At 41.7% G+C, this 15,755-nt stretch overlaps 1 protein-coding gene across 1 annotated transcript in view; it reads right to left on the bottom strand.

Annotated features, from left to right (window-relative positions):
• AGBL1 (AGBL carboxypeptidase 1) overlaps nucleotides 1–15,755 on the bottom strand; it is a gene marked incomplete at its 5' end in the record, with an annotated part of 1,093,821 nt that overhangs the window by 822,546 nt on the left and 255,520 nt on the right. Inside the window, one exon of the mRNA XM_082254318.1 lies at nucleotides 9,128–9,241. Coding sequence (XP_082110444.1) covers nucleotides 9,128–9,241 — 114 coding nt within the window. The remainder of the gene's footprint in view (nucleotides 1–9,127; nucleotides 9,242–15,755) is intronic.

Here is a 15,755-nt window from a genome sequence, read left to right as displayed (position 1 = left end):
GGAGGGGGGAGGGGGGAAGAAGATTTGTGCTAGGAGGTAAGATTTGGGGGTTTTGTGCTATAAGAGGTGATATGGTGAAGAGGGGAAAATAATTTTGCTAGGAGGGGAAATGTTTGTTTGGGGGGGAATTTGGAGTGGGGGGAGAGGATGTGTACTCAGAGGGGAAATTTGAGGGGTAGATGATTTGTGCTAGGAGGGGTTGACTTTTTTTTTGGGGGGGGGGCATTTGTGTGGGGGGATTTGGAGGATGTGGGGGCAAATATTTGTTCTGGGAGGGGGGATTTCAGCAGGGGTGCGGATTTGTACTTGAGGAATTTATGCTTAAGAGGTAAGCATGCAGATTAGGGCTCAATTTTTGGGGGGAGATTTTTGCTGACACATAATGCTCATACATCTTGAGGGGGGTGGGTGCGTAGTTTGGCATGTTCGCCCTGGGCTCTGGATTGCCTTGTCCCACCACTGCTTGTAAAAAAAGTTTTCCCTATAGTTCTATTTAAGTGTGATCCTTTTGTTCTGATATTTTTAAAATTCTTATTGCTTATTTGATATTGCTCTCTAACCTGACCCTTAGATTTCCCTATTCAATAGTAATACCCAGGGACTGACCAAAGCCCAATTTGTGACATTTGTTTAAAAAAACAATATTTGGTATCATACACTATACAATATCCATGCGACTATGGAACAAAATGCGGTAAATTTGGCTCTACATGTTTCGCCAGACTTTTGCTTCTTCAGGGGAATTTATTAGGTAATGCACACATAATCACAGGATAGTACACCAAATATGAATATGATAAAATCAAAAAAGTGGACTGGATATCAGGAGTGTCTCAGGAGTGAAACTGCAGGGGAGAATACAGGAACCAGGATTAATCAATATATCTATATAAGATGGGACAATGCCAAGCATAATCACATTCATGAGGATTGACTACACTTTGGTTCCTTAGACATCCAGTAGTAGATCCCCAATAGACTACTTGAAAGCTGGGAATCTCATATATTGACTCCATGTCAGGTGTCCGCTCTCTCCCAAGGTGGACAACTTCATCCGACATGGAACCAAGATATGAGATTCCCTGCTTTTAATTTGTCTATTGGGGATCTATTTTTGGATGTTTGAGGAACTAAAGTGTAGTCAACCCTCATAAATGTGATTATGCTGCCTTGGCATTGCCTCTTCTTATATAGATATATTGCTTAACCTTGAATCCTGTATTCTCCTCTGCGGTTTCACTGATATCTTGCTGAGGCACCCTCCTGATATCCGGTCCATTTATTGATTTTATCATATTCATATTTGGCGTACTATCCAGTGATTATGTATGCAGTACATTTTAAAGTCTCCTGAAGAAGCAATAGTCTGGTGAAACATCTAGAGGCGAAGTTACTGCATTTTGTACCACAGTCGCATGGATATTGTATGATGATTTATACAAAATGTGACGGTACTCCCCGTCACTAGGAGTGAAATACAGGTACATAATGGACACTGAGAATATGGTTTGGATTACTTCAAATGGGACAGTAATATTTATCTCAAGAAACCTATGAAGACTGCTTCACACAGTCAGACTTATAACAGATGCTAATATCACCAGCTCAACCACCTATCTTCCACACATCGTTGAATATGCTGTTATACTCACCTGTTATCTACTGGGGGTTCTGTGTTTACACGTCTGATGATGTGTATTGTACTTTAATGTCAGAGACAGACAGTCTGTTACTGGTGGTCCCTTCTTATTGTCTGTGCATTGAGGTGTGATGTGGATTCTGTTAAGCCTGTCTGTCGCCAGTCTGTCTCATTGTTAATTGTTAATGAACTCACATATTGTTTCTGTCCAGATGGCTAGATAATAAGTTCAGATTAATTCTATTTCTGTATACAATTTCATCTACATATGATAATGTAATCAGGCAACCCCTGACCTGATGGGGTAATTTGATCAGGAGGGGGATGTCCATGCTGTATATAAACCGTGGGACTGTTCAATAAAGAATATGGTTCCAGAACAAGCTAAGTTGTCGGCTATCTTTGTATGGGGGACGGCTGGAATTGATATCTATGTTCAAGACTGAAGGAAGCCGTATACTGATGGAAGCCCACAAACACAGTGTGGGTCACGGTTCCGTTACACCAAATGTTATTTTTTTTTAATTAAAAATTGTGTTCATTTTATAAAACATATATTTGTCTGTTTGCCACCTTTAAATCCCTTTTTTCTTGTTCTTACAAATACCCAAGTTATGGTTGTTTTTTATGTCTAATATTGCCCATCCACTATTTGCTTTCTTTTTCAATGATTACATACCAGGGAATACTTATCTTATAAATTTTGTAAGCTACTATTTATCCATACCTAGTCTGTCCTGCATTTTGAAAATAGTTATTCCTCTCTATGTGGAGGGTGTTGACTAGTGATCGACCGATATCGGTTTTTCGTTGCCGATACCGATATTTTGGCCAATGCATATCAGTATCGATTTTTTAATTTTTTTATTTTTATTTGACAGGTACTCTTGTGGAGGGATCTGGGGGTCTAAAAGACCCCAAACCTCTCCTCCTGCACTTAAAAGCATTCAAAACCCCAAGTTTGGCTGTTTTGAATGCTGTCATTTTTTTTAATCTGGCGCCAGACAGTACCCGGAAGTGATGTCACTCCTAATATTACTTCTGAGTTTTTGCATGGAGACCTGATCAGAGCCAAATGTGGCTTTGATCGGGTCTTCGGTGGCCATGCAGGCTGGTTGCCCGGGTCTCCCGGGGGGATGGGAGACCCGGCGAGCCTCAGAAGGCGGGCGTCCCCTCCCGCTCCTTGTAATGACAACCGAGGTGGCTTCATTACAAGACAGCCGACCGTCGGCTATGGATGCCGGTACCGGGGTGATGCCTCTAGCTGCAGGCATCACTCCAGTACAAGCACTTTCCCGAAATATCGGCAATATCGGTAACCTCCGGGGCAGATTCCGATATATTGGGAAAAGTGCATATCGGCCCTCGATATATTGGCTTACCGATAGTCGGTCGATCCCTAGTGTTGACACTTTAAGCCACACCTGTATATCTCTCAAATTGAATAAAAATCTTTGAGCAAGAAAAGGACACATTCACTAAATGTGAACTTGTCCTGCAAGTTGTTGAAGAATCCTTTGTTACACAATCAGTTGGTAAAGTACAATTGTGGATCCTTAGAAGTCAATAGATAATGCCTTAAGCATTTCTGCCCTTAGGTCTCTAATAAAGTAGGGTTGTAGTGTACTGGTACCTTCTCAAGATGAAGCGTAGTGTAAGAGCATGATATGTTTAAAAGATTAAGAGGTTTGTAGATAAATGGGTTGACTAATAGATATAGTGTAATTAATGAAGCAGACAGACAGGGAAATCGATAGACAAAACATACATCAACAAACAGCTGACAGAAGAAACCATCCTGCAGTTCATCAATCAAAACAGCAAAGATGAGTGCTTAAAATATTTGTCATAATCATATTAATTTATGAGGCAATCACAAATTGAAGCACACCAATACAATTTAGCCCTGCAGTATGCATGCTGGGGACTTGTACTGGACAGGAAGGGTGATGGCGTGGTGTTTTTTGCTGAACAACCTTGGTTTATTTGAATAATCTGCCAAAAAGTAGGAACAATTCAGTGCAAGTGTTGTGTAAGGTAAAGATCACAAAATAATAAATGAATGGTACAAGAACATTATTCAATGCCACAAGAATAATCTACTAAGAAAAACATCTTTTAAATTAGGGATGCGATGTCATATATCACAGCAATGCCGCTGTTTTAATGAGAAGCGGGATGGGGAAAAAGAGACACAGAAACGAGTAGATTAAAATTCTATGAAAGAGACAGGTGAATGTAGAAAGATTTCATGGGGAACTGGGCCACATTTAGTGATATATATATATATATATATATATATATATATATATATATATATATATAACAAATATTAAAAGACAAGTCTTCCCCTGCACTGTAGTGAAGATAAGGTGAGATGAGGATGATAGTGGCAGTGGTATGTCCAAAGGGCTCACATATAAGAATCTCTAAAACCAGATGGTTGCCATATGAGCTGGACTGCAAGAAAGTGATGCAAGTGTTCATTCTGTATCTTCACTTAACTGCAATGTACTCAGCAGGTACACTGCTACAATTTATTTAGCTGTAATTAAACATCGGATTTCTGTCCAGGCTAGGGGTCTTTATCATTGTTTTCACCCAAGGCTCAAAAATGTTCCCCCCAGTTAAATTTTTTTCCCCACGGGAACTCGAATTCAGCTTAGGGGCTCTGCCCAGGCTACCGAAATCCTACGGATTCTGCTAAAGAGTGCATGCAGGAAACAAGTCCATCCTGACTTAGAGAACATTATAGGGATTTAGAAGACATTCCAATAGTCACACATCATATCAGACCATGCAACAAGTAGGTAATAACAGCCTCAGCTCGCTCCATCTAGGCCATGTGTAACAATCCTACAGGCTCACCTGAGTCAGAGGACTGCTGGCCGGAGGTAGGAGTGGAGCCCAGTGGCAAAGACCGCAGGCAGTTAGTAGGTGCTAGATACCGGATGGACACTGCGTAGTACTCTGATGAGGACACGGGTTCACCTGAGGTGCGGAAACTAAGTGCTAGCTGTTTTTCACTAGAGCCCCTGATGGTGGGGATAGACTGCGCTGCAAGCTAACACCAGGACGCGGTCCTCAGGATCACCCAGCCAGGCAGAGTGCAGGTTCGGTCCGAAGGCGGAGGAGCAGACAAGGGATAACCAGAGAGAAGTCAGACGAGCCAAAGGTCGGGGCGGGCAGCAGTATGCGTGATCAGACAATCCGGATCGGCAACAGAGGTAGCAGTTCAGTAGGTAGGGACAAAGCAGAAGAGTAGTCGGTAGTCAATTCCTGGTCAGCATTGGATTTGTGGTAGTAGATAAGAGCAGCAGGTGAGGAGTAGCTTGATCAAGGCTCAGGAGCTCAATAATCAGCAAGCTGGAGTGCAAGGGGCTGGACTTACAGTATATAGGGAAGTACCAGGTGTGGGGAATCAAGGTTGATGAGCAAGGCTTGGCAAGAATAAGGTTGAAATAATAGGCTTCAGGGAGGAATGTTCAGGGAGGAATGTCCAGAGAGGACGGTAGCCTAGTAAGCAGGGCTACCGCCTGGGATGTGGCTGGTCACAGGTTCGAATCCTGACACCATGATCCCAATGCATTTCTCCCCGTCCCAGGGCTTATTAATGGACCTCCATTATTAAGCCTCGGGTGGTAGGGCAAAATGCCTTGGGTTTTGGACTAGACGGAACAAACTGGGGTTGCTTTACCTACTTGTACAGTTTGGATGAAGTGCGGCTGTTGGAATGTCTTCTAAATCCTTATAACTTTCCCCCCAAGATTTACACATTTTTCTAATGGAAGACCCTTTAGTCTTTTGTGTTCAAAAATCCCTAATTTTATAATCATGCAGTTTAATTTTACTTAGGTGGATATACCTTTCTGATGACACACTGGAAATAAGACCACTTTTTGATTTAATAGGTTATTATACTCAACCGCAATTAAAGCGAATCTCCAGAAATTATCTTTTTAGCAAACTTACATTGGTCCAGTTTGACTCGATGTATGTATTCATATATGATATCTCATATATGAATAAAATACTTACATCGAGTCAAACTGGATTAAAACTTATGTAGAACAGAATGTGGGGCAAGGGTCGGGACTTTATAGGTACCGTCTGAGACCAATAAATACAAAAAAGTTGTATAAAAACTTTGAGTTTATTATGTGTATCTCTAAAAAAATGGAAAAAAGAAAAAAATTCTTCTTCTTTCCTATCCATAGTCCGGCAGTCTTTTAAGGTGGGATTATCTGTACTTATTATTTTTGGCTTCTGTGTTTGTATGATATATGAAATGGTACTGTTATGTATAGTGTTCCTGAATGTCCCTCAAATAGAATCTACTGTCAATGTTATGTTATGTATGATTTGTAGCAAAACTGCTGTGTAACTAATGTCTGTTTCAATTATTCAACAGTCATCCTCTTGAAACATCTATATGCACCCCTATACCCCTGAAGAAGCGGTTCATACTGCGAAACATGTAGGGTGGGTTATGGTCTACCTAGGGAATTTCTACTGATACCGGAATTATCTGGCCCAGTGTTACTTCCCATAGGTTCTAATACCAATGTATGAGGATTATGCACTTATTGTGATGTTTTTATTATTCAACATTGTATCTATGTACAGATCAATTGTTCTGTTGTCCTTTTTGTAAATTTTGTTTTTTTTTTTCTTTTTTCCATTTTTATGGAGATACACATAATAAACTCAAAGTTTTTATACAACTTTTTTGTATTTATTGGATTAATACTTACATTGGTCCAGTTTGACTCGATGTAAGTATTCATATATGATATCTGGAGGGCCACTGGAGATACAGAAAATCACCATAATAGTCTGCACTACATACAGTGCTAATCAAATGCTACTCCAGAGGCTTTCACTTGACATACTGGGCATAGAGGATCAGTCTCTCAGCATTACCACCATTCAGAGAATGTTTTGTATCTTTTCCAATGAATACATGGTGTTCCCTGAGCAACTTCCTGTGACCCAGCCTGTGCAGGGAACTCTACGCCAATTGCTAGCAAAGTACTTTGTTTCAAGTGGGGTAGCTCTGCTTTTCCAAACCTAGAACTCCTCCAGCCACATGTCTGTGGTGCCAGCCCTGAGATCCCTCCAGCTGTTCACCTGTGGACCCAGTCTTAACCTGGTCTTCTCTGTGAGAGACTTTGACACAAAGGCTAAGTGCAAGTAGTTGTTTATGTACTGAAGTAGTGTTCATCCTCTAGTATCTGTGGCTAAGCAGCCTTATAGAAACAGTGCTGGCTGGAGTGCTGTGTGCATATTGAGTGGCAGAGACATAACTCTTATGAGCTCCTGTTTGAACAACTTCACAATTGCTTTAACATTGTTCTGTACTGTTTGCACACCCTTTTGCCATTTTGACCCTGTTTGGATAGTTAATCCCATTCCCTATCTCTTTAGTAAGGTTAAAGTCAAAGTTACCCCTTGTCTGACCATTTGGTAAATTTCTCCTACTCGAAACCCTCTACCCCAATTTGTCCGGCTATCTCCTACTCGGTTGACTTCTCGGCAATCCCTGAAAAGTCTTCTGTTCAGGAAAGCTTATTCTGCCTTCAGCCAACAACTGAATCTTATTTCTCCCATCAGTATTTTCCTTAGGCCCCTTTCACACAGGCGGACCGTTCAGATCCGCCTGTCCGTTTTTTTGGCGGATCTGATCCACCAAAAAAATGGACAGGCGGATCTGAATGGTCCCCCCATGCATCTCTATGGGGGGTCGGATGACAGCGGAGACATGTCCGCTGACATCCGATCCGTCAAATCTGGACGGATGGAAACCCTATTTTCCATCCGTCCAGCGTATCGGATTGGATGGGATCGGATGAGACCGACGGTCTGTTCCCATCCGATTTCCCCCATAGAGATGCATGGGGAACTGACAGCTGTGTCTCCTCACACAGCGCGGAGACACAGCTGTCATCCTCCTGCTCAGCGGGGGATCAGCGGCTCGATCCCCCGCTGAGAAAAACGAAATCCGTCCGACGGATGGATAGTGTGAAAGGGGCCTTAATAATTTTTAGCTTTTGTTCCACTTGCCCCTCCCTATGTAATTGTAAGCTTTCAGGAGCAGGGCCCTCCTAACCCACCTGTATTGATACTGTACTGTTGCTATACTATCTCCCATATTGTAAAGTGCTGGGAAAACTAGTGGTGCTATATAAATCCTAAATAATAATAATAACTAGGGATGCACCGAAGCCAATACCGGTATTGATATTGGTGCCGATACCAAGCATTTGCACAAGTATCAGTAATTGCTCAAATGTTCCCAATACTAAAACCGATTCTTTGTGGTGTGATTTGAGTCAATTCAAAATGAAAAGGCGCAAATTCACACTGCAAAAAACTGAACAGAAATGTCTGAATCGCATGCAATTTTTCACCCACCGCTCCTGTGTTTGTGTGTGTGTGTAGAAAGTGAATAAAGCGCAATCTAGCGGGCAGTTTAAAAAATTTTAGAACTCACAGTACATACAGTATGTAGCCATATGCAAAATATTCCACATAGGTGTCCGCCGATGATACCAAATCAGGGCCGATGGAGGCGCTCCCAGGGCTAGAAAAGCATTCCTCCTCCCAAGCTGACATCACTTCCACACACCCTATACACCCTATATCTCAGGACATCTCCTCCAGCCCTGTGAGCACCTCCAGCGGCCCTGATTTGCTACCATCAGCGGACTGGGACACCTGTGTAGATTATTTTGCATGTGGCCACATATGTCCTGTGAGTTTTAACAGTTTTTAAACTGCCCCTTAGGTGGCACTTTAATTCCTTTCTATACACATACACCAGGAGCAGTGGGGGAAATTGCATCCGATTTAGACAGAAGTTGCAATGCATTCCTGTTTAAATCGCATGCAATTTTTTACAATATTTTTTGTATTGACCCAAATCGCACTATAAAGTATCTGTACTCGGTATCAGTGAGTACTTGACCAAAAGTATCGGTACTCATACTCACCGATAGAAAAATGGTATCAGTGCAAACCTAACAATAGCTGTTACAGACATATTCTGTGCTTGTCTCTTGTTGATATGTGATAGTACAAGTTCTTAGAATTATCTGTAAATCTTTCTTTTACTCCCAGTGAAATGTGCAGGTTTGCTTTGTAACACAACATTCTGTGCCTATAGAACCTTGCTGGCTCACAAATTATGTATTAGGTGATCACATTTTTTTTTGCAGTTTTTTTTTTTAATGTCTGCCAACCAGCTTTTTTAGCTTTAAATTGAGATGCATATATGTCAACTTTTCACTGCTGTTCAGGCCAAACCAAGGTAATGTATTCTTGGAGCAGACCCTTCTGCATGCTCCTACACCCTAATCTACAAAACCGTTGGACATGGAGTGCAAACATCAGTAGGCTTCAATAAGAACAAATCAAAAAAAAGTTACCCATAATAATCCGTCTGCACATAGTATACATTACATAACTCACAAATGTTTAATGTCTTACCTGGAACAGAAAAAGCTCTGAAAAAAATGCTTTATATTGCTCAAATTCTTTTTCTGGTCGATCAGGCTTAGGTTTTGTCCTGAGTTTTTTCAAATCTGTTTCCAAGTCATCATCCTAGATAAAAAGAGAATAATTAGGATATGTTACAGTCATTTTACTTTTTTTTTTTGTCCATTAACCACCTCAGCTCCAGAAGATTTTACCCCCTTCATGACCAGGGCATTTTTTGCTATTTAGCATTGTGCTACTTTAATTTGCAATTGCACGGCCATGCAACACTGTACCTAAACAAAATTTGAATCTTTTTGTTTTCTTCACACAAATGAATTTTTATTTTGACGGTATTTAATCACTGCTGGGTTTTTTTATTTCTTATTACATACATTTTAATTTTAGAATATAAACGAAAAAAGAACAAAAATTTTGAAAAAAAAAATTTTTTTTTACATTTTGCTAAAAAACATATTCAATTAAAAAAAAGTAAAAAATCTTGGTTGAAATACATTCTGCTACGTATTTTTGGGAGAAAAAAAAATCCCAAATAGCGTATATTGATTGCTTTTTGTGAAAGTTATAGCATTTACAATATTTGGTATATATTCTGAAATGTTTATTTTACATTTTTTTTTTTTTTACTACTAATTGCGGTGATCAGGGATGTATTGAGACTTCAATAGTGCGGCAAGAAATTTGACACTAATTGGCACTGGATGGGAACTGACTAGCTGACACTAATATCACCAGTGACACTAATACAGTGATAAAACTATACACTGTCACTGTACTAATGACACTGGCTGGGAAAGGTTTAACATCTCGGGTAATCAAGGGGTTAAATGTTTGCCTAACAAGTCCTATTTGTGTAATGTGTGCTGCTTTTTACTAAAGTTCACTTTGTTTTTTTTCTCCCATCTTTGCAGGGAGAAGAAACAGAGAGATTTTTCCCTCTGTACAGAGCCCTGTGTTGATTGTCAACACAGGGCTCTGGGCTGTGATTGGACACAGCCGATCAGCAGGTTCTGGCCATGAATTATTGGATGGAACCTGCTGGCAAACTCCCGCTGTGTACAAACATAGCCGGTGTCGGTAGGGGAGCAAGCATGCCCGCGCCCTAAAACACAAAACAGGCAGCCAAGTATCAGTACATCACTGTGCCTGTACGGGTTGCCTGTCCAGAGTACATTGCGGGGGGCCTAGAAGTAGTTAATGTTATGTTGTGAAACTGAATCAAAACTAGGGTTGTCGGTTCGAATCGCAACCATGTCACTAACTGCACAGAGTTTGCATGTTCTCCCTGTACATGAGTGGGTTTCCTCCTGGTGCTCTGGTTTGTTCCCTCTCCCCAAAGATATGCTTGTAGTTTTACCTCTTGCTGACCGCCCCATGTACATTTACTGGGGGGCGGTGGCTCCTGTGCGCAGAATCACATACAGGTACGTTATTCTGCACTTCCGGGTCTGAGGGGCGCACGCGCGCCACCAGTCACGCGCTACCGCTGTGATTGGACACAGCGAGAGCCAATCAATGGGTCCAGCGGACTCAATGTCTGCGGGGAACCACCGGTTGTTCAAGGCACAGGCAGAACGGCGATTTGCCTACGAAAACAAGCCAGATCGCTTGGATGAACATGGATCTCTGCCTTCCCACAGTACAATCACTCCCACAACGTAAGCAAGCACTCCCTAGGAACACATTTAACCCTTTGATCACCCCTGATTTTAACCCCCTTCCAGCCAGTGTCATTGGTACAGTGACAGTGAATTTTTTTCTTAGCACTGATCACTGTTTTAGTGTCACTGGGTCCAAGAAAAATTGTCAAAAGGGTCAGTTAGTGTCCCATTTACTTGCCGCAATATTGCAGTCCCACTATGAGTTGCAGATCACTACCATTATTGGAGAAAAATAAATAAATAAAAATTCCAAAAAATTATCCCATAGTTTGTAGATGCTATAACTTTTGCACAAACCAATCAACATATGCTTATTGGAAATTTTTTTTTACCAAAACTATGTACAGTATCTCACAAAAGTGAGTACACCCCTCACATTTTGTAAATATTTTATGATATCTTTTCATGTGACAACACTGAAGAAATGACACTTTGCTACAATGTAAAGTAGTGAGTGTACAGCTTGTATAACAGTGTAAATTTGCTGTCCCTTCAAAATAACTCAACACACAGCCATTAATGTCTAAACCGCTGGCAACAAAAGTGAGTACACCCCTAAGTGACCATTTTCTCTCCCCAGTGTCTTGTGACTTGTTAGTGTTACAAGGTCTCAGGTTTGAATGGGGAGAGGTGTGTTAAATTTGGTGTTTTTGCTCTCACTCTCTCATACTGGTCACTGGAAGTTCAACGTGGCACCTCATAGCAAAAAACTCTCTGAGGATCAGAAAAAGAATTGAGGCTCTACATAAAGATGGCCTAGGCTTTAAGAAGATTGCCAAGACCCTGAAACTGAGCTGCAGCACGGTGCTAAAGACCATACAGCGGTGTAACAGGACAGGTTCCACTCAGAACAGGCCTCGCCATGGTCGACCAAAGAAGTTGAATGCAAATGCTCAGCATCATATCCAGAGGTTGTCTTTGGGAAATAGACATATGAGTGCTGCCAGCATTGCTGAAGAGGTTGAAGGGGTGGGGGGTCAGCCTGTCAGTGCTCAGACCATACGCTGCACACTGCATCAAATTGGTCTGCATGGCTGTCGTCCCAGAAGGAAGCCTTTTCTAAAGACGATGTACAAGAAAGCCCGCAAATAGTTTGTTGAAGACAAGCAGACTAAGGACATGGATTACTGGAACCATGTCCTGTGTTCTGATGAGACCAAGATAAACTTATTTCGTTCAGATGGTGCCAAGCGTGTGTGGTGGCAACCAGGTGAGGAGTATAAAGACAAGGGTGTCTTGCCTACAGTCAAGCTTGGTGATGGGAGTGTCATGGTCTGGGGCTGCATGAGTGCTGCCGGCACTGGGGAGCTACAGTTCATGGAGGGAACCATGAATGCCAACATGTACTGTGACATACTGAAGCAGAGCATTATCCCTTCCCTTCGAAGACTGGGCCACAGGGCAGTATTCCAACTTTATAACAACCCCACACACACCTCCAAGATGACCACTGCCTTGCTAAAGAAGCTGAGGGTAAATACTGGCCAAGCATGTCTCCAAACCTAAAACCTATTGAGCATCTGTGGGGCATCCTCAAACAAGAGGTGGAGGAGCGCAAGGTCTCTAACATCCACCAGCTCTGTGATGTCATCATGGAGGAGTGGAAGAGGACTCCAGTGGCAATCTGTGAAGCTATGGTGAACTCCATGCCCAAGAGGGTTAAAGTAGTTCTTAAAAATAATGGTTGCCACACAAAATATTGACACTTTGGGCCCAATTTGGACATTTTCAATTACGGGTGTACTCACTTTTGTTTCCAGCGGTTTAGACATTAATGGCTGTGTGTTGAGTTATTTTGAGGGGACAGCAAATTTACACTGTTAGGGCTCTTTCACACGGCCGCTCCGCTTGTCCGCAAATCATCCTATTTTTTTGTGGATGATTTGCGGACATAATGTAAGTCAATGGCATTGCGGATGTCAGTGGAATACCATCCGCTCACATCCGATTTTCTTCCTTTCAGTTCTGTTCCGTTTTTTGGAACGGAACAGAACCCTATTTTTCCTCCGTTCAAAAAACGGAAAGGAAGGAAAATCGGATGTCAGCGGTGTCATCCGCTGACATCTGCAATGCCCATAGACTTACATTATGTCCGCATATCATCCACAAACGGATGGGATGATATGCGGACATACAAAGCGGATGACACAAGTGTCATCCGCTCCGTGAAAAAAAAAAAAAAAGTCCCGCAGCGGAGCTTTCACACGGAGCGGCCGTGTGAAAGAGGCCTTATACAAGCTGTACACTCACTACTTTACATTGTATCAAAGTGTCATTTCTTCAATGTTGTCACATGAAAAGATATAATAAAATATTTACAAAAATGTGAGGGGCGTACTCACTTTTTTGAAATACTGTAGCAGAATACATATTGGCCTAAACTGATGAATAAATTTGATTTTTATTTACTGGATATGTTTTATAGCAGAAAGTAAAAAATATTGTTTTTTTTTAAATTGTCTGTCTTTTTTTGTTTATAGAGCAAAAAATAAAAACCGCAGAGATGATCAAATACCAACAAAAGAAAGCTCTATTTGTGGGGAAAAAAAGGACAATTGTATTTGGGTATAGTGTCGGACAACAATTGTCAGTTAAAGTAACGCAGTGCGGTATCACAAAAAATGGACTGGTCATGAAGGGGGTAAACCTTCCGGAGCTGTTGCGGTTAATAGGCTCCTCATTAGCCCCAGTATGTGTATGTATAAAAATGAGTTAGAACCTTAGATGGTAAGAGCTGGGACTGATGTGAATGTACATTATATGAGTATACTGACAGCGCTATATACGGTAAGTACCTGTAATAACAATTTCTATCTGAACTACATATTGAAGTGGTATAGTTTCTGGTTTATTTTTCGTACGCCTCTTTATAGAAGCATTCCAGTGATCTTTTTAGTCCTGGGGGAAAGCCAATAACGAAAAAGTTAAATAACCTTTACCTCCGTGACCCTACTCTGAAAGATCTGCCAATGTAAAAGCTCTGTGCCTCGTACTTCTACATCCTGCCAAATCTGAAAACCTTGGAACGGTATCAGGTCAGTTCAGAGTTTACTGGAATAAGGAAATCCGCTCACCCCGACATAATTAATCAAAGCTGGCAGGTAGCAGAAATTCATGGTGCATGATCTGAATCTATTCAACGGGGACATGGAGGCAAGTATAGCTTCAATATTTTCTTATCTAGTTATCTAGTTTAGGCCAGCTACATTTAGAAGAGGTCTAAAAATACTTTACAGTGTTACACAGAATTCACTTAAAGTGATTGTAAATGATCACCTTGTAAAACAGACCATTCAATTTAAAATAGAAATGAAAGGCAAAACATTTTGTATAGATATAATAATAAAAAAAACATTATAAATACCTTTCCCTTTGTTCCCAGCTGCATAGGAGCTAGGGGGGAGAAGAAGCAGTACACTGAGCTTCCCAGTCAATGGCTGTGCAGCGGGGGGGGGGGGATCAGGACAAGTCTGACCATTGGAGAAGAGCAAACTGAGTTTCCAGCAAAGTTAGGGAATTGACCAAGGTGTGCTCTCCTGCTTAGTTTGGTCAGTTTTTAATAGGAAAGCAGAGGGACTGGCAGGAACACCAGGGATTTCACACAGGGAAGCAATACAATGAGAACAGGATACTTTCTCATACAAGTACATGGCAGAGCAGCCACATATCAGGAATATGAAGTGTTGGGGTAGCAAAACCTTTAAAATTTTAATAAACCCACCATAGTAAACTTGGTGTGTATATGCCGTAAAGCATGCTTGTGATACTTACCATAGAACCTAAGGGGATAATCCTCCACATTGTGTAAAAAGGCTGTTTGATCCAGTCTTCTCTGATCCTCCTCTTCTTCCACTGTCCCCAATCCATTTCCTGATAGTATAGAGCCATAGGAGTTACTCTGCACATGCTCAGTTTGGTGTTTATTGCCAGAGAGTTTTTTTTTTTTTTTTAGAGGGTGCATGTGATCAGCACAGGGCCAATCAGCACTGTCCAGATAGAGGGCATGGGGTCATGCGGCCTCATAGGACAGTCAAAGGAGAATGAAAACTCCTCCTACAAGCTTTAACCAGACATTGAAAAAAATCACAAAACTGCTATATACTGCTGATGATAAAAGGTATTTAGTAGTGATCGACCAATATTGGATTTCATTGCCGATACCGATATTTTGGTCAATGCATATCGGTATCGGCCGATATTTTTTTACATTTTATTTTTTATTTTTTTCTTTACAGGTACTGTTGTGGAGGGATCTGGGGGTCTAAAAGACCCCACACCCCTCCTCTGCACTTAAAATCACCCAAAACGCTAAAGTTTGGCTGTTTTGAATGCTGTCATTTTTTTTTAATCTGGCGCCAGACAGTACCCGGAAGTGATGTCATGACATCACTTCCGGGTTTTTACATGGAGACCGATCAGAGACGAATGCGGCTTTGATCGGGTCTTCGGTGGCCATGCAGGCTGGTTGCCCAGGTCTCCTGTTGAGACGGGAGACCCGGGCGAGCCGCGGAAGGCGGCGCGGGGGGGGCGGGGGGTTTAGAACGCTCCTTGTAATGACAGCCGAGCAGCTTCTCAGCCGCATCGGTTGTCATTACAAGACGGGTGACCGTCGGCTATGGACGCCAGTACCGGGGTGATGCCTCTAGCTGCAGGCATCACTCCGGTACAAGCACTTTCCTGAGATATCGGCAATATCGGTCACCTTGGTGTCCGATTCCGATATATCGGGGAAAGTGCATATCGGCCCTCTATATATCGGCTTTGCCGATAATCGGTCGATCTCTAATCGTTAGCAGTTTTATATTTACTAAAATAATTGCATCTCCATGTTCTGTGTACTGTGGGAGACCAGACATAGTGAATGCAGGATCTGGGTTTAGTAACACTTTAAAGCTTATCTTTGGTCAAAATGTAAAATAATATATTCATTTCCACATGGTACTTCTATTATTTCTAGC

This window comes from Pelophylax lessonae (assembly GCF_965119305.1).
Source record: "Pelophylax lessonae genome assembly, chromosome: 4".
In the NCBI taxonomy this organism is placed as follows: Eukaryota; Metazoa; Chordata; class Amphibia; order Anura; family Ranidae; genus Pelophylax; species Pelophylax lessonae.
The sequence above is the reverse complement of the archived record's forward strand: the minus strand, read 5'-3'. Positions and strand labels throughout refer to the sequence as shown.